The sequence below is a fragment of the Grampus griseus genome, assembly GCF_964374135.1.
Source record: "Grampus griseus genome assembly, chromosome: 10".
NCBI classification, from domain to species: Eukaryota; Metazoa; Chordata; class Mammalia; order Artiodactyla; family Delphinidae; genus Grampus; species Grampus griseus.
The window spans coordinates 183,679-202,776 of NC_139004.1; the positions used below are offsets into that span (position 1 = coordinate 183,679).

At 52.6% G+C, this 19,098-nt stretch overlaps 1 protein-coding gene across 5 annotated transcripts in view; it reads left to right on the plus strand.

Annotated features, from left to right (window-relative positions):
• DUSP22 (dual specificity phosphatase 22) overlaps positions 1-19,098 on the plus strand; it is a 71,645-nt gene that overhangs the window by 30,990 nt on the left and 21,557 nt on the right. For 2 of the 5 annotated variants that reach the window (XM_082664593.1, XM_082664596.1), the window contains exons 4-7: positions 3,778-3,827; positions 12,466-12,540; positions 14,143-14,314; positions 14,749-14,821. In XM_082664593.1, coding sequence (XP_082520719.1) covers positions 3,778-3,827; positions 12,466-12,540; positions 14,143-14,314; positions 14,749-14,821 — 370 coding nt within the window. Of the gene's footprint in view, positions 1-3,775; positions 3,828-12,465; positions 12,541-14,142; positions 14,315-14,748; positions 15,530-16,006; positions 16,153-19,098 lie in introns of those variants that run through there. The other 3 variants (XM_082664595.1, XM_082664594.1, XM_082664597.1) reach the window with 3 other exon arrangements.

Sequence of the window (19,098 nt, forward strand, 5' to 3'; positions counted from 1 at the left end):
GTCTGTAACTCGACATTTATTAGCTCCATAAAAGTTTAATGTCAATTAGCTTTCCAACAATCACTTCTTTGAAGATCATGGAAATACTGAATTTTTACTTATTTAGTAAGAATTTTGTTTCAAAGAAGGTAACTGATTTTAGGGGTTTTAAAAAATACCAGCGGCAAATACGAAGGCGGAGATACCCCAGCAAGCGCTGTAGTAAAAGGGAGACCATGGCTGCTGTTTTTATTGCTTATGAAGTTTTCAGATTGCTCTAGAATTTTGTCCTATAATAAGACGTTCTTTATTTTTTTGCTAAACTTTCGGTAACTTAGCTAAACATCTGTCTCTCTGAACTCCAGCACTACAGAAAGGTCCTTTGTTTAGGTCCAGGTAGATGAAAAATTGTGTTCCACATCATATTAAAACATTTGCTGAGCCCAGTTCTTTAATAATTTTAAGTCTGTCCGGCTTTCTCATTAGCGTTGCGGTCCTTCACGCTGCCAGCACTCTTGCTGCTTTCTGAATTAGTAATTAACTGAATTGTACACATGTGCAGGCATCTGAAGCCTTCTTTCAGGCACCTTATGTTCTGCAGTCTGTGGCCTCCAAGAAAGATACTTTTTGTGCTTTGTTAATGACTAAGCCAGGATAAGTAGACGTTCTTGGGTGGTGAGCAACTGAACCTTTTCGACAGTTTTGACTCCTTTCTTCACTGTATTTGCATAGTTTGTTCCCTTCTTATTGTAGATCACGGTGAGCTGCTTCTTAGCTGTGTCCCGCTGGAGCGTGTGTGTGCGCGTGCCCCCAGCATGGCGTGCCTCTTGTTTCTGTGGTCACCAGAATAAGGCCTGGGCACGTCACAATATTTTTCTCCCCTTGTACTATTCTTACGATGTGATCTTCATGTTAACTGATTTTCACCTCGTTCTTATCATCCAGCAGACGTTTAGTAAGTGCCTGTGGTGTGCCAGGCATCATTCCAGGGAAGGTTCTTACTGCCGTTATTGTGTCTTTGAGAGAACATGATCTTATATTGTATATTTTCAGCGTCCTTCCTTTGCAGTAGGGGATCCCCAAACTTGTGGCCAGGAGACCCTTTGTTCCTCCTTAAATGCGTCACAGATGGGAAGCCATCATTGCCACGTGCCCGTCCCAGCTAGTGAGGCTGAGGGGACCGACATGGCCGAAAGGTGCTTCCTCACCCTCGGCAGGCACGGAGTGGGGACACCCCTTGCCACCTTCTCCCGGCTTGCTCCTGCTGTGTGGGGCTGGCCTCTTTCCCTTCGTACGTCAGGCACCACAGAGGGGAACGAGACCCCGTCCAGAGACCCCTGAAGCAGCAGAGCACCCCCCCCGACACCATGCTGGCGTTGATGGCGGACGCTCTCTATAAGCTGAGAGCCACTTACCCTCCCCTCCTCTCTTCCTTCTCTCCTTTTTTTCTCTCCTCCCGACATATGGGCTGGGCCGGCTCTGGATTCTGCAGGATTAAGGGGCTGTCGGTCGGAAAGCGGCAGGTGCTTTCCTCCCACATTAGAGGGACCCGCCTCAGCATCGCTGACTAGCAGCTTGCTCAGACTGACAGTCGCGGGAGAAGGGAAAGTGGAACCCTGAGAACCCTTCCCGTCCCTCTGGAAGGGTTGGTCTGAAGGAACTTGGGGGAAGTGTGTGGGAGGGAAGCATTTCACAAGCTTCTGGGCCTGATCCAGCCGACTCTCACTTCAGAGTAAAAGGAAAAAAGTAAATGAGTCATTTCAATGGCGGATCACAAGATGATCAGTGTGTGTCTACACCAGCAAGCCTGTTGGCCTCCATAAGGGGAGGCGTGAAATGACTCTTTTTAACAGTGTCGTTTCCTTTTCCATTTTCTTTCCCTTCATATCAGGGCTGTCAAACCTCTCTGGGTTTGGAGCTGCTTAGAACTTCAGGCAGCCGCTTCACTGTTTCCAGCAGAGCACGATGCCCAGAGTCCAGGGGACGGGGACGGAAGGAGACAGTGAGGTGACGAAGCGAAGCTTGAGTGAGGGACAGCCTGCTGCTTCACGTTCTTCTCCCAGCAGCTAACCCGTGGCGTGTTAGCACGTTTGGCCACGTGTGGAGTGTTCCGCTGTGGTTAAGTAGCAGTAAAACTCGTCTTCTTGGAGATCCACGGGAGCCTTTGTTAGAAGATGTCGTGACTGACTCAAAACTGAAAAATATATATACATATACGTGTATGTGTGTGTGAAATAAGCAGGAGAAACGATTTTTCTGACCTCTCATAATGGTGGGGGACAGGAAGGGGAATTGTGTCACTCAGATCTCAGTTGCAGACAACAGATTCCACTCTGAGGCACGTCAGCAGAAAGGGGCTTGTTAAGAGAGAGCCGAGGGCTATGATCTCCTCCGAAGAGCTGGAGAGACAGGCTGCCAACTGCAGCTCGAGGAACAATCCCCAGTGCACAGCATACAACTGCCCACTGTGACCTGCTGCCACGTCCGCCCAGCACTTCCCGCCTCAGCCGCCACCTGCACCTGTTGAGCAGGTGCTCTTTACCCATCTGACACTTCCCGTGTCCTGTTTCCAAATCTGCCTCAAGTAGGTGTGTCAGATGATGCAACCAGGTCCCGAGTCTGCACCCTAACAGCAAAGGAGGTTGAGAAACATAGTTTCTATAGCTTCTGTGTTGGAAAGTGGGATCCACAACGTGGAGGAGGACCACATGTTCCTCACAAGACTGCACTAGCAAGTACAACACAGAAATTCCGAATGATACGAGTTGAGTGTAACATTTTAATGATCAGCTGCAAAAAAATTGCAAATAATTCTAGAAATAATAATTTTATGCCTTCAACTGCTAAGGGACATGTGGTTGTCTGTACCATGATTCCACATATTTCTCCTTCTTTGACTCTCTTAGGTTGGTTACTTTTCTAGTTTCTGAAAATGTGTTCCCCGTTAATTATCTATGACCTGGTGGCTAGATTCTGTTAGATTAGGCCATCAAGAGGGGAAGGTTTAAAAGTGGTTTATTTAAGTCTTCATGAAGCCATTTTCCTTCGCAAAGTTTGCTGAGATTTCTAGACTTTGTTTTTTTACTTGACGTTGAAGACCTTTCGAAATACACTTTAAATCCCTCCAAAGAAGAGGCAACCAGGCTTTTAATAAAACTCAAAGTTGGCATGATTTTTTATAGTATGAATTTACATAAACATTTTTATAGATTTTTGTAGTGAACAATGTGAATTTCATCTTTTTTCAAATTGGGTCATTCTTTTAAAAAGTATTAGTTCGGCGTGTAAACTTTTACTCTCCTGAAAAGCAAGCAAAATAAATCAAATCGTTTCGAGTGTGTGAAGCTCCTACCATTGCATCAGTGAAACTGTAACTCTCCTCGTCCTAAGACTGTCGTATAACATGTCGTCATGATAAGGTTTTTACTATCAGTGCTTCCTTTTTGGCCATTCAGGATCTTAAGTGAAATAGCTTTAAAGAGTAGAGTATTTGAACAAGCATCAGAGATGACAGTTTTGAAACTTGTAGACACTTCCTGGGAAGGACTCAGTCATCTCGCTTCTTTGATAAACCCTGTCTAACCTACAAACGAGAGCATGAATATTTGTGTGCATGGTCATAGAAAATGACCAGGAACTTAGCTAAGAGTTTTCCTCCAGTTCCTTGGCAATAGAAGATGAGTGAAAAACTTCTCCTTTTTACTTTTTATTTTTTGACCTGAGTAAATAGTTCCTTTAAATACTTTTCTCCACAGAGTATCATCTTTTTATCTTATTTTATTTTTTATCATTCCACAGGGGGTTAAATACCTGTGCATTCCAGCAGCGGATTCACCATCTCAAAACCTGTAAGTTTTTTTCTGTATTATTTGGACATATTAAAGATAAAGGACTTAAAGCCATCAGAGCAGAGGGACCTCGATGCACAGCTGCCGCCCGGCCGCGATGGGGGAGGGCCAGGAGGTCAGCGCTGCTGGTTTGCCGGTCCTTCCCCTGTGCAGCTCTGACAGTGGGGTGTGTATGAAGAGCCTAATTTTGTACAGGGTGCCTCAAACCAAACCTTTAGCGTGTTCACCCTTTCCCTGGAAGCTGTTACACTTTGTCCAACAGAAACATAATACGAGCCACAGACACAAGCCACACACATGATTTTAGATATTCTAGGGGCCACATTAAAAAGTAGAAAAGAGACAGGTGACAATAATTTTAATAATACGTTTTATTTAACCCAATATACTCAAAATACTATCAACTCAACATGTGCTCAGCATTTTAAAAATGAGATATTTTATATCCTTTCATTCATACAAAGTCTTCAAAACCTGGTGCGCTTTTTATACTTATATCACATTCCATTCGGACCAGCTCCGTCTCAAGTGCCTAGCAGCCTCACGTGGCCAGTGGCCACCTGAGGGACAGCATCCTTGGAAAGCTGGTCTGAGTTGAGAGACCACGTTTTTCTGGTTAGGAGAGTCCTGCCCTCTCTTCCCCACAGCTGAATACATCTCCGGTGCCGCTTTAGCTCTGTGTGTCCCTCCAAAGAGAGATTCATAGTCGCTCTCCTTTCCAGATTCCCCACAGTCATACGAGACCTGTGGGACAGGGGTTGCAGACCAACGAGGTTACAGCTGTGACACCACACTCCTCGGTGTCTGGAGGTGATGTGGACTAGATGAAAGTTCTCCTGAGCCTGGATTTGAACCAGGCAGGCTGAGAGCCACAGGAGTCGAGGACGTGGCTGTTCAGTACGTCCAGCAACCCAGCCTCTGCCTCAGACTCACCTTTGCTGCCTGTTCTAGGGCAGACACAACAACCCTTCCAGAATGACATGTTGCTGCATTTCATCAGGGAAGAGGCTGTGGTGTTGGAGAATTTGGGAGTCCATGGGCTTGTCAGGATTGAGAACCTTCATGGTTCTCAAGCTTTATCGCCTGCAAGGCCTACATATCAGAAGTACAGACCATACAACTTTACCACTCTGAAGGTTGTCCAATACTGAGTGTTAGCCAACCTTGGTTTTTCACTGCTGGAGAGCAGAGAAATCACAGGTTATGCAATAATTTTGTGAGGTCTACCTGTTTGGAAAAACGGGAGGCTATAGTCAGATGGACTGATGGGGGAAAGAGTAAAGGTGAGGGCAGGGGCAGGAGGTGTAGAGTCAGACCAGGAAGGGGCAGGGGAGGCTGGATGCAGGGCCAAAACCTCCTACCCAAAGCCTGTGTTTCCACAACAGCTCTCCGTGTTTCACAGAAAAGGTCAGTCTTTAAGATCGAGGATGGTGAGGAAAGATTTTATAGGGTCACCAGGGAAACTGTAGTAGCCTAGATCTGGAAGGAGAAGAAGTATCAGAGAGCCTCCTTGGTTACTAGTCGTGTCGAGAAACAGAAGTGGTTGGAGGGCATGGTGTATACGGAAGGAAGCGAGCCACTGCCTGTCTCTCGAGGCCACGGCAGTCTTCTGCCCATGTTTTGGTGGCTGTTTTTAGAATGGTTGCTCTGCTCTTATCTCAAACCGAAATTCTAACATACTGTTGAACTTGTCGTACCTGATTGGCATCCTGACCCTCCGGAAGAATCTGACTGCAGCAGCCCGTGGGTGTTCGTGGTCAGGGCAGATGGCCACTCTGCTCGAACCGCCCCAGGATGCTTCAGCTTCGGTGGAGGCAGGCACTGTGCTCCACGTCTGGGGCAAGGACCCTAGCTCACCAGGTGAAGACAGCGCTCAGCGGTCCTGCCCTGTGCAGACAAGTGAGCGGTAGACCCAGACTGCTTAGAGATCTCAGGTTCAAAAGCAGCTCCCTCTGCCACGGGCCAGTCATTCCAACGCCCCTGAACTTCAGTTCTCTCATCTGCAAACGCCTGCCTCCAGGATCTGTGGAGATGAGACCATGTGTGTGGAAGTGTTTGCTGTGACCTCTGAGCACTTTTGAAAATAAGTGTGTTTTTACTCCAAGTGCGTTGGTGCGTCCTGAGAGTTACAGGTGCTCAGGAGGTCCACTGCGGATGCTGGGAAGGTGTGATCCAGGGAAGGACGGGGACAGAGGGTGCAGCAGCCGCTCCCCCGACTTCCGACGTCTCCTGGGTCTGTTCAGATCTTCTGGCAAAACCAGACCGAGCCCAGTCAGCCTGGGGCCAGAGGACTAGCTCATAAGATTGAACTTGTTCTCTGCTGTCCCAAGTGTGTACAGATGTCTTGTTACGATGTGTGGTTTGCCTTCTCACCCTTTCCTGGAATCGGGCCAAGAGTGTGGTCCAGCAGGTGGGTGCTGCGGCGTCTGTGCTCGGGGCTGGTGACAGGTCGAGCTGGGCAGTGGCCGTTGCTGCCGTCGTGAGTGAAGCCCTGCAGCAGCCTGACCTCGGGTTCAGTTGGAAAAGGGGGTCCAGACCATAACTCAGGGAAAGACGGTTGTGCTCATAGGCACACGCGTGATTCTTTAGGGAAACTTTTGTTTTTGGTCCATTAGTAACAGCAAAGCTTATACACAGGTAGGGATTTAGGTGCATAAATGTGCCCGATTCTATAAGTGTTTCTTGCTTTAGTGAAGTTACATAGGGGTCGTGAAGTTAAGCTTGGAATTCGAGGGTACTTCGTATGTTAAGAGACAGCCTATGAAATAGTTTGAGTTTCTCTACCTGTTACAGATACTTCATTGGAAAGCACAGCCTGCCTTTTAACCGCGAGCATGCATTCATTGTACGGTGAGACGGTTAGCGCTGGCAGGCAGAGCTCTTGACTTCTCTGTATCACCCACGTCGCTTTGGGTAGCTTGTATTTATTACTCACCAAGTAGTAGGCGCGTGTGCAGGCTGACCGTGAACCTCCAGCTTCTGTATCATCAACCGACGTAGATGGTCAGGAGGCAAATCCTCTTACTGCTCTGGAAGCCCAGTTAGAACCAGAGGCCCTTCAGTCTCGCAGCTTTTACTTCCTGGTGCCTGAGAGTTCCTATATTTAAGGACAAAAATAAATTCTAGAAAACTGTATTGCTTATTTTTTTAACTTAAAGATTTTAAAAAGTATTTCCAACTTTGGATATAATTTAAGGTTTGATAGCCTAACTCTTTCCCCACAAATCCCTATACCAGCAGGAATTCTTCTTGCTAATTATGCTTAGTAAGAGGGTTGTGACCTTTGGAGACTACCTGCGTTCGGTCACCGCAGACGCGCCAGAAAGGTCAGTTTTCTGTCTCGGCCGTACTCCTCACAAGTTCCCCTCTGATCTTCCAGGAATTTGAAATGCAGAACCCTGACCGGAGACAGCAGTAACACATCAGAATTTTAGCTTGGTCCCCACTACCACCCTGCCTCACAAAGTCAGGACACATGAAAGTTCAGGTTCTCACAGTGGTGACAACCCCACAGAACCCAGGCTGGTGCGTTCTGCGTGCTTTGCAGAATTGGAGGCATCGTCGGGTTTACATCAAATGCACACCCCTTCTGCCAGTGGCAGACGTGCAGTGGTTGAGTGAGCTGAGGCTTTGGAAATGTTTGCTTTTGCTTTCTGTCTGTGCTTCCCTGGGCAAGTCACTTGAACCTCACTTGTCTCCCCTGTGAAATACCTGTCTCACACGATTTCTGTAGCATTAGGTGAGGTAGTGCAAGTGTGTAAAAAGACACTAAGTGTCTCCAAAGAATCAGATTCCATATTCTGCCTCTTCAAGAAAGGAGTGTTAACGTGTCTTGAGAGTGAATGGTTGGAGGTATCGCAGCTTATTGTATTCATTCCTAGTTTAGTATTTATCAGGTTGGTGTTTGGATTTAGACACCATAAGGGAAGGGTTATCTTTTCTGTCTTCTCTGTGGAGCTGCAGCATCGCATCTTCGCAGCAGAAACTTGGTGACAACAGTGGCTTGAGGGTCGAGCAGGGTCTCAGGTTCCTGGGGTTTTCGTGGAGAGAAGAGGCACCAGAAATGCAGAGAGCTTACGTTAAACCCTCCTTGCTTTATTCCACCTCCCGTCTTTTTGTGTGTGTTTTCTTTAGTTTAGTCTTCTGTACTTCCAGCTCTCTTTTTCTCTCATTTACATTTTTCTTTACTTTTATTATTAAAAAGCAGTTTTGCAAGATCAGAGCTAAGTGGGCCCTGATGTGCTCTGTCCTGCTTCCAGACAAAGATGCACAAACACGACTCCTGAGGACTCTGCAGTCGCAGAAATGAGAAATATGTGGAAAACGTGTATTGCGTTTTTCATGAGACTCTTCACTTATTCAACTTAAAAACCTATTTTTTAGTCTTAGACTATGTCGTCCTTGCTTTTTTGGGGTGGAACTGTTCTTTGTAAAATGATGTTGTAGTAGATGGTAGAGAGGGGCTGTTTTTTTGCTTGTTTTTAAAATGACCTTATTTGGCAAAATGAAAAGTACAGTACACATATTCCCCGCAATTTTTCTTTAAACGTTGACGGTGCAGGAAATGTAAACGTTGCGGCAGCCTTGACATAAATGTGCTGAAGGCTGTGTGCAGTCTGCCCCGGGTGGGGACGTTTCCTTCCCGCTCACCTCGGGTGCAGTGAGAGCTGCCCGGTCAGCGCAGGGCCTGGCGGGCCGCACTGACTCTGCCCAGGAGGAAGCAGCTCTCTGACCTGAGCGCACCCTCCAGAGCCTGCACCCAGAGAGGACACTCCACCCATAGGCTTTTTTTTAAAACATTCTTTTCTGAGGGAAAAAACCCCAAGGGTGCTGGCCTTTCCTGGTCTTTTTCTCCTTTGCTTTCCTGTATACATACCGCACACACGTGCACACACACGTGCACACACACGTTCATACTCTCATGAGGGGCAGGAGAGGTGGCCTGGATCTTGTGGCTGTGCTGTCAGCGCAGCCTGGTCTGGCACTGCTGGCTTTGGGGTGAGCCCAGCTGCCCCCCGAGGTGCTGGGCCAGACCTCCCACAAGCAGAGTCCCTCCTCGCAGGACAGGACCGCCTCAGACCTCCCAACAGTGGGGACCACAGCCTCCAGGTCTTGCCGTCTTGGAGTGAGAAGAGATTGTCCAGACGCAAAGAGTGAGCGTCGTGTGGTGCGGCTTGGCTAGGTTCATCCAGCATCCTTTCCCGAAGGTCAGGGACACCCAGCTGGTCCTGCTTTGGGCGTCTGGATGGAGAGGGCGGGCTGGGACGCACTGCCCAGTGGGGAGGGCCAGCACAGACTGGGGAGGAGGAAGAAGGGGACAGTGGCACAGCTGCCGGGCTGTGTACCAGCCCCACGGAAGGGCGTCTCTCGCCCGGCCCCCGTGCTCTCGGCGATTGTCGGCAGCTCCACGCTGGCAGCCACGCGCACGTGTCGGCACGCGTCCTTTTGGACGCGCCCAGGTGGCTGTCCTCCGGCAGAGCTTGACCGCGTGTCTTTGTGTGGAAGTAAAGGTACAGCACGAAGAGCAGGAACAGGGAACCGGCGTTCAGGGGAAGCCTGTGGCGGATGTGCTTCCCTCTGGCCTTCTGCTTTGATCCAGCGTTGAGCAACGTGCGGCCCGGAGCCCCGGGTATTTCCCACTGTGGAGGAGGGGGTGTGATGGCCGGGCCAGGGCTTATGTCACGAGCTTCCCTGGAAATAACCTACCCCTAGAGCACTGAGCGCACCTGCCTTCTGGCTTTCCTTGGAAGAGGCACTTCCAGGAGTGTCTGTCCGGCTTGGTCTCGTGTCCGGTCTTGCCCATGAGTCAGGTTTCGAGGTGGGGCTCCGAGCGGGCCCTCCGTGGGCATCATTAAGCTCCTGGGCCGGAGCCCTTGTCCCAACACAGCGATGGGCAGGAGCCATCGGTGGGTTTTTCCTGGACTTGACGCCTGATGCAGACAGAGCCGAAAGAGGAGAGGCTGGGGGGAGACGCTCCTCACAGCTCCCTTGTCGGGGGCCCCTCGCACGCGCGCTCTGGGCTCCGGCCACTTTAGACGTCTCCCTGCTGAGCACAGCCCGCCTCAGTCTCTCGTGCTGAGGTGAGGCAAACCTGGCCCTTGAGCCCAGCACCACACCTTATTTAGGGCCTGGGTTTCGTCCTGCGTGTCATTTTGGACATGCAGGCGTGAAAGGCGGACAGAAGAGGTTCCCACCCTGGGGTTTCAGTAAAGGGGCTCACTTGTCGTCTCTGTAAGGTGTCGGTGGCCTCCCCAGGGCCGACAGGTCCCGGGGACAAGCCACCCGCCTGGCGTAGCCTCCACAGTGTGTTCCGAGGCCGTCCGTGCTCCCCACGCGCTCAGGCCGTCGTCTCTCGTTTCCTGCTTCGCTCTTCCTTTGCTTGGAGGGTGTTCTTCCCACCTGTCTCATCTCAGACACAGCTCTCCTGGGCCAGAAAGAGCCCCACAGAGCACAGGCTAGAGCACGGGCTGCAGGCGTGGAGAGGCCTCTTGGGAACCCTTGGATACTGCAGTGTGGCCAGCCTAGGGTACGGAGGCCACTAGCCTGCAGTTGAGATGAGCCTGGGTCCTGGGCGAACTGCCTAGCCCTGGACCTGCAGTCAAACCTGCCCACCCTCTGGCGTGTCTGCGTGGGATACCACGAGGCAGAGGGTGGACGGGCCGCCTGTAGCCACTCCTCGGCCACATGAGTGGCTCAGTGTCTTTAAAACCGTTGCACTTGTTAATATCAGGTAGCCAGTGCTTGGCTGTAAATAGCAGAATATCTGATTGACAGTGTTTTAAGTTATAAAGACATTGATTTACTTCACTCCCTGCCCAAGAAGCCTGGGGTGGGTGCTCCAGGTCTGGGCAGCAGCTCCTGGAGCCCCCTTCCACCCCGGAGGCCTGCCACCTGTGGTCGCAGAGCGGCTGACGCAACTCTGGGCATGAGCCACTTCCCAGTCCCCTGGCAGGAAGCCTGGGGCAGAGATGCCCTTCCTTTTATCAGGAGGGGCCCCCAGCCCACAGCCTCCCCTTTACTTCTCTGTGGCCGGAACTGGAGGGAAGACGGGCCTCCGAGGGACTGGGAACTGCTGCCCCGACAGCCTCAGGGTGACAGAAGAGACCCCCTCAGCCCCAGCACTTCCCAATCATCAGAAGAGTTCACCGCCAGCTCCGCCTGCTGAGAGACAGGATGGGCGGCGCTCCCCGCCCTGGACCGTCACTCCTGCCTGTGCACGGGCAGCCTCGCCTCCAGGGCCACACCCTCCGCCCCTCCCTGCTCTGCTGCCTGGCCTTCCTGGCTTCTGCCTCACAGCCCTGCTCCGAGGAGGTCTCCTCGGATTTCAGGATCACAGCAGGAATCTTTCCTTGCCTGTTTTACAACAGGTCGGTTGGGGGAGTAGCGTCGCGGCACCCTGCTTACTTTGTACGTTTACACCTGGAGCGTTTGCCCCTGGGAAAGTCAGCAGAAGCACCCCTTGCCCTGCTCTATAGTCAGGTTTCAGGTGAGAGTCTAGAGTCTGCGGGTGGGAGCCTGGCCCCTCCACACATGGCGGCATCAGGCCTGCCACTAGAGTTTCCTCTGTGCCAGCTGCCCTAATCTAGCCGGGCACCGGCACTTAGGTTGCTGAGTTTCCTCTGCAGTCGATAGCTGGCTGAGTTGGTTTGTCCCACCACCTGAATTTCCCCATTCTTACTGGATTCATTCACCCTGACATGAGACAGCAGACCTAGTTTGTGTGGCTGAGAACCACATTTTATTCAGCTCTGAATCTCTTGCATCTTAGCAGAGTCCCTGCTAAATAATCAGTACTCAGTAGGTGTTGTGACTTTAGTCCATGGGCATCTTTAGGTGTTTTGCTGCATTATAAGCCATTCAAAGGCAGGAGACATCGAAAAGCACGTCCTCTGTAGTTCCCCTCAGAGTACGTGTACTTAACCCACCTACCCATCTAGAACATGCTGGTGCACACAGCTGGGCAGGAACCAGGGACAGGGGAAGGGGGTCCTATAAAAGCCGAGGGTCAGGAGAAAAGATCATGGTTTCATCTTCATGCAGGACCTCAGAGTTTGCAAAGCACATTGTTATATGTTTCTTCGTCCCAGCCTGTGACACATAGCTCCCACTTTCTAAGTGAGGTTAAGGGAAGCCAGGTGATATTCCCGAAGTCCCATATCCAGTGAGGCCGAGCGGGACTGGAGCAGCAGTTCCCCTTCCCCGGCCTGGAGGACGGGCAGACAGGACCTATCCACAGACGGTCAGAAGTGAACTGGCTTTAGGGCTCAGGGAGCCCACACTGGGTGGGCACCTCCCTCGCCTGGGTGGCTGGTAAGCAGGTCACGGTACTGCTGAGTGTTGAGGGACCCAAACCGACCATGGGGCTGGGCAGGACCCACCCCCCAACAAGTCAGTGGCAACTGTGTGTTTCAGGGATCCCTTGCAGAGAACTTCTGACAATTCCAGCGGATGGGCTGCCCTCCCGGACCTCAGCGGTGTGGGTCGGATTCAAAGCCGAGGCCGTTCTAGCCCTGGTCGGTGGCTGGGGTCTGAAGCTGTGAACTCAAGACCTTTACAATAAACCTCAGTGGAGTTTTCTTTTCATCATGTGTTGAGTAAAGTACAGAGATGTCACGTCTCTCCTTTTTCCTCACCCCAGGACAAGACATTTCAAAGAAAGTATTCAATTCATCCACGAGTGCCGCCTGCGAGGTGAGGGCTGCCTTGTTCACTGGTACGTGTGCCCCTGCCGGATGACCCCTGGCCTGTTCTGCTTACCTCCCCCAAACGCCCAGTGCACACCCCACCTGACCCCACCTGCTTGTTAGTCGTCCTTTGCTTTTGTGCAAAGAGAAACGTACATTTTTTCTTTCCTTTTCACTTAGGATTTTCATTTTCTCAGTTAGGTTTCTGCAGGGACTGTTGAGGTCACGACACAGAAACTCCTTTTCCAGCCTTCCTCCGAGATCCCGACAGAGTATGGGCTCTGCCCGGTGCCCATTCAAAGCACTGCTTCTTGCTGGAGAGTTTAGATTGCACGTGTGGGTGTCACACCAAAATGACCATTTCTTCTCAGTTTATAGATTGGAGCTTTTACGTGTTTGGGGCTTACACTTTGCTTTAAAAAGAACTGAATAGACTCCTAGAATTGAGCAGTTCCTATGCAGCTCTCCACCTGCATTCAGCTGCCGTCTGCGTGGTACACACACACATACACCTGTGCACACATCGTGCAGAGAAAGCTTCTCTGAGACACAGAACTCAAGCACGGTGCCCCGCACCTGGCACGTCGCAAGCACTCAGGGAATGTGGGCCCTCGTTTCATCGCTGCCCATTTTCATTTTACTTTTAAAAAGAGCAGGACATGTGATAAACACAAAGTGCAGGTTTTGTGACATTTGCTTCAAAACGCTTTGCGGCGCAGAGCCGTTTCAAGGGGCTCTGGAGTCCTGTGCCTGGTGAGAGCATCTGCCCGGGTGCAGCCCAAGAGTATGTATGTTTTTTAACGCTCTCTCAGTTTTTCTGATACGCAGGAAGAACCGCTACTTGAGAGTGGTTTTTTACTGTTATTATTATTTATATTTGAATATGTGCAGGCCTGATGTTCTAGGAATTTGTATCTCATACAGTTGTGTCAATCTGAAGATAGGCTTTTCTAAAAATGAGAAATTTGCTAAACTTCCCCATCTTAAACCGTTGCTGAGCACTCCAAGTCTGACGCAGCACAACCTCTCTGTGACTGCCGCAATTTGCATGTGCATTTAAAATCGGCCCCTTACTCAGCCTGTGAGAGAAAATTGACCGTTATGGCCTGCAGAGCGTGCCCACGCTGGCACTCTGCTTATGTATGTGAAGAGGATCACAAAATATTTGGTAAGGGCTTCTGTGTTTAATGAGTTTTTTAAGTTATAGACTTGGCCCTTATATCCCTAAGAAAACCGGACTCTAAAAACGTGAAGCTGTCTGAACGGCTGCAGATTATAACTGGGTTTGTTGCTCAGATCCTGGACCCCTCCAGTCCCTGGATGTCCTTTAGTTACTTTATCTGTCCAGGGAAACGGGGACTATCTGAAGAGGAGCTCAGGAGCAATAGGGAATCAGACAGTGAAGTGTCCGGAGACACAGCCAGTAGAAAACCAATAAAAAAATGAGGCTACACAGGTAAAGGATGCCTGAGATTCTAGTGTCACAAAGGAGAGAGAGCTGGTATGTTCTGCGTAGTTTCCTAGTAACGTGCTGGCTTGCTGTGCACTCGCACTCCAGGGCAGGCAGGCTTCCGCAGTGAGCCTTCAGAGTCCCCGACCCTCCCTTGCCTGTGTGGTTCTTGGCCCTGCAGCCTGGCCGGCGTCTCCAGGAGTGTGACTCTGGTGGTCGCATACATCATGACGGTCACCGACTTCGGCTGGGAAGATGCCCTGCGCACTGTGCGTGCGGGGAGGTCCTGTGCAAACCCCAACCTGGGCTTCCAGAGGCAGCTGCAGGAGTTTGAGGAACACCAGGTCTGTCAGGTGAGCGTGCTCAGGGGCTGGGAACACACCTCCGTCTTTCCGTGCCCGCCTAGACTTGTGGAGGCTGGAAAGGCCCCCAGAGGTCGGCTGGTCCGAGGACACCCCTTCAGCCCCTCTGCAGTATCACTGGCCACTCGTCCACCAGCCGCTGCGGTCATTTCCTTTTCCCACTGTCCTCGGGCCCCATGTTAGTTTCTGTTTCTCTGCCTTGGGGTCAAGTACCGTTTCCTTGGTCAGGCTTGCTTTCACGTTCTCAGGCCAGAACCTGGAAGAAGCAGTCATTTCTCTTGCTAGACACTGGCTGGCCAGCCTCAGAGCTGACTGCCCGATGCCCCTTGGCCCCCTGTTCATAGGGGCAAACCTACACCATCAGGTAACAGGTGGGAGTGTAGGGGATGAGCTGTGTGACGTCCTGGTTTGTTTCACTTCTCCAGTTCCGCCAGTGGCTGAAGGAGGAGTACGGAGAGAGCCCTTTGCGGGATGCAGAAGAAGCCAGAGGCATTCTGGGTAAATACAAAGAGCAGGGGCGCGCGGAGCCCCCGCCTGGCGCCAGGCGCTGGGGTGGCCTCCCGGCCTCACCTCCTCTGGCCTACGGCAGCTGCACCACGGAGACCTAGCTGAGCCCTTGGCGCCCCTGCCCGCGGACAGGAAGGGGTGTCCCGGTGGATCCAGGCCCCCCCCGAGACCCCAGCAGCCCCACTCCCAGCTTCTGCGCCGCAGGCTGGGGAGTGTGCACGCGCGCGCTCGTGTGTGTGTGTGTGTGTGTGTGTGTGTGTGTGTGTGTGTGTGAGCGTGAGTGCTGGATGTGCGCGCTGCGGGAGCTGCCGTGAAAGCCACACTGCCGGCGTCGGCCTCACTGCCTTTCCCCGTGCGAGGTCTGCTGGAAGGCACTTGGAGGTGGCCGTGGAGGGCCCCCTGCTGCAGCCGGCCCTGCCCAGGCCAGCCCTGCCTTTCCGCGCCCTACTCGGTGGTGCCTGCCTGAACCGCCTGCCCTTGGGTCGTGTGGGGAGCACCCTAGACGCCCGCCCTCGGCCCCCGTCCAGCTTCCCCTCCTCCCAGCCCCCCGCTGCTCTCACCCTGGGGGCCTCGTCACAAGGCTTGCATGCACCTTTGGGATTTGGGAAGAAAGAGCGTCGTTAGGCACTGTCACGGTTTGCGCTTAAAAATACATTTAAAATGCCTGAGCACTTATTAAGCACCTTTGTGTCTGCTGTGGTTTTGGGATTTGATCTCAGCTACCTCATGAAATGGTTTTTGAAAAAGTGTTTTTCATTATTCCAATCAACTCTGCCTCATGGGTGAAAGCGTTTGGTCACGATGGCTTTTGAAGCCAACGGGAAAAGGATCGTATCATTGGGCCACTCGAAGCTTCTGATGCGGGCTTTGGGGGTGCCTTGTGGTGGGTAAAGCCGAAGTCAGGCCAAGCCGGGGGCCAGGCTCCACGCTCGTGCGGGCCGCAGATGTGCAGCAGGAAAGGAAAGCGCAGCCGCGGAGCTCCTCACCTACAGCCACAGCAGTTTGCTCTAAAGTAATGTTCTCCTTAAACCAAAAAGAAATGTAAATATGTTAACAGAAGTATTTAGGAGTCAGCTTGAAGGCTTAAATGCGGGTACAATGTGAACGCCTAGATCTGTTCCTGTAACCTGGAATGTTGTCCTAATATCGGTCGCCAGTAACGTTCTTTCTCCACAGCCACCCCAGGGATTCTGAAGTACTGGGCCTCTCTCAGAAGACCGTAATGTACCTGAAATATTGCAAAGCCAGAGTTTAGGTGCTGCCCAGAAGAAAAGCAGTCAGAGTTCATTTTTCAGTGTCCAGAAGTAATTTGTGAACGCACCTGTTTTCATTTTAAACAATACGTATGCAGTTGTGTCATCATATGTTGGGAACTACGCGTCCTCTTTGACAAGGGAAGGATTTTTGCCTAATTCCCCTGCTGTGGCTCCTTCTTCGCCCGTAGCCCTGCTGCCCCCAGGCCATCTCAGGGCCCTGCTGCCCCACCCGGTGACCGTGTGGTGATCGCGGTTGCCACTCCTGAGGGCCCTGCTGGGCACACCTGCCCCTGGGGACTGTCTCCTGGCCTGTTTCGTCCTGGGGTCTCGCCTCCACCACACGTGCATGCATCTGAGGTGAAGGGCAGCTGCACACGCTGCGCCTGCCCTTAGCTGGGGTGTGGATCCCACTTGCTCCCACGGGCGCCACGAGGCACGTTCGGAGGCTGCCCCTGGCAGTGATGCTGCTTTATTTTAAGGCCACTGCCATCCTCCAGAAGGAGAGTAGTGACGGCAGGAGACGTGAACTACGTTCCCTGGGAGAGAAAGCGAGTCCCCTGCTTGAGCAGAGGGGAGTCCGGGGGGTGCGCAGGGCCATCTCCCAACTCCAGTCTCAGCTTCAACGTGAAGGGCAGTAGCTGGTGTGAAGAGCAGTTTAAGTTGATTTCCCAGCGTTCTCTCGTCTAACTCACTCGGGGGGGGAAGAAGGAAGTGTAACGTTTTACTTAAAGGAGAGGTCTGGCGGGACCACGGGAGCTGAGGCGCACGGGCTCAGTGGCTGAAGGAGGCTTGACCTGTGTGCTGCGTCTGCAGCGCCTGGACGCTCCTGGCAAGGGCTCGGGGCAGGACACTTTGTGCCAAAACGGCCCCTGATGGGTGTGGGGTGACGGGCACCACAATGCTTGTTCTGACTTAACAGGCCTACCTGGGTGAAGAACAGGTGATCCAGGTGGAGGTGCCAGGCCTCGAGGCCCCGAGGTGTCTCCACTGCCCACCTGTGAGGGCGCGCCGGGGGGCGCGAGGAAACAGCACGAGGGACGACGGCCCCAACCCTGTGGGCTCCCCTACCCCTCGTGGCACCCACGACAATCACCCAGTAATCGGTGCTCTGCGGGTCACGGACTATCACCTTGAAGCCGTATAAACCCACAGAGAAGGTATTATTTCATTCACTTGAGGCTCAGAGAGGCCAAGAAACACACCGAAAACTAAAAACGTTAGTGCTGCTTTGCCTGAACCCAGGTTTTGATCTCAAATCAGTGTGCGATGCGAGAGGGAGGGGCAGAGTGCCCTGGGCTTTGCACTTCGAGGTTTGTGAGGCTGTAATGCCAGGGCCCCTGGGAGAGCCAGCACCACTGCTGTGCGCACGGCTGTCCGAGCCAAAGCCAGCACCGCTGCCATGAGCACGGCTGTCCGAGCCAAAGCCAGCACCGCTGCCGTGTGCACGGCTGTCCGAGCCAAAGCCAGCACCGCTGCCGTGTGCACGGCTGTCCGAGCCAAAGCCTCTGCCCGCTCCCCCCAGTCTCTCTGGGGGTTTTGTTTGGGGCCATGGTGGGTGGTGGCCAAAAGCACACGGACGTTTCCGTTAGATGGTATTGACCGTGCTTAGATGTTAGAGGCAGAGGCCCCTTCTCCGAGACCAGAGCAGGTGTTCGGGTCACATGGACGTGGGGACGGTGAACCCCCCCGTCCCAAGGGCCTTGCCTTGTTAGAGGAGGGGGTCGTAGCCCTGGCAGTTTCTTTAGGCTGTCTTTTCTGTGATGTTCTTTGAACACAGGTCTGTCCAGCCTGGGTCTCAGGATCGTGGCCCATGGTGGAAGAGACCTGCACTGCCTCTCTTCATTCAGTCATTTGCCAGTTTGCTTGAGAAATGCTTATTCATCCCAGCTGACACTCTGGGACTCAGGCAGGGTGCACAGACCCACCCCTGATTCTCAGAAAGACTAGCTTGGTGGGGTTGGCAGTTAGGAAAACTGGCGGTTACAGAGCCGGCCATAAGCACTGGTATAGGTGCCCCTGATGCTGTGTGTGGGGAAGGCACAGAGAGGCCATTCCAGTTTGGGTGAGAGAGGTCGTGTCCCAGGACGGCATCTCGGAGGAGGTGGTACCTAATCGGGGCCTGAAGCATGAGTGCTGGAGTTGGCTGGCACAGTGGGTGCGGGGGAGTCCAGGCAGGGGCCTGGCATGCGCGCAGGAGAGGCCACAGTCTCTCTGGGTGACCAGAGCAGGCACAGGGGTGGGCGCCGATGAGAGGTGCAGACAAAGCTGCAGAAACAGGCAAAGGCCCAGGCTTTCGCTCTCTGCTTGGCACAGTAACTGGTTTCCTTCTCACACCAGCCCTGGAGCTGACCAAGCTCAGAGGGCGGGTGCCCTGCAGCTTCCCGCAGTCTGGTCCCCAGGCGTGGAGCCTTGCAAGCGCGTGGACGCCGTTTTGCAGGCACGGAGTGGGGCTTGCCGAACGTGCTGGGCAAGCAGGCACCGTGATGGTGCGGGGGAAGGGGGCCCACGCTGGGGGCCTGTCAGGAGGCAGCAATCACGGCCATCCAGGCGACAGTCGTGGCGCCCAGAGCGGGCCTTTGGTGCGGAGGCGAAGGGGCTTGAGGGAGCCTGGGGAGGGGGAGGCCATTGCTCCCAGGACCAGAGCCCGTGAGGGGCTTGCTTCCCTGGCGATGGCTCTTCCCACACCGAGGTGGGGTGTGGACTCTGGCACGTTGAGGGCAGACTGAAGGGGCCGCTGGCCAGAGGCGTCCACGGGGCTCACGCCCTGCTGGCACCCAGCTTCGCGCACCGGGGGCTCAAGTCTGTCCACAGACCCGGAACAGACTCCCAGGCACCATACTTGCGACAATTCATGTCCAATCCAAATGTCCAATTTATTAATTTATTGTGAAAGATAAAACATTAGCTTTATGAAGACTAATTTTATCCCCTAACTAGGCTGTCTTTCATTGTCAGATTTTTGGAAGCCAACGTGCTGTACACCTTAACTTACACAATGTTATATGTCAGTTA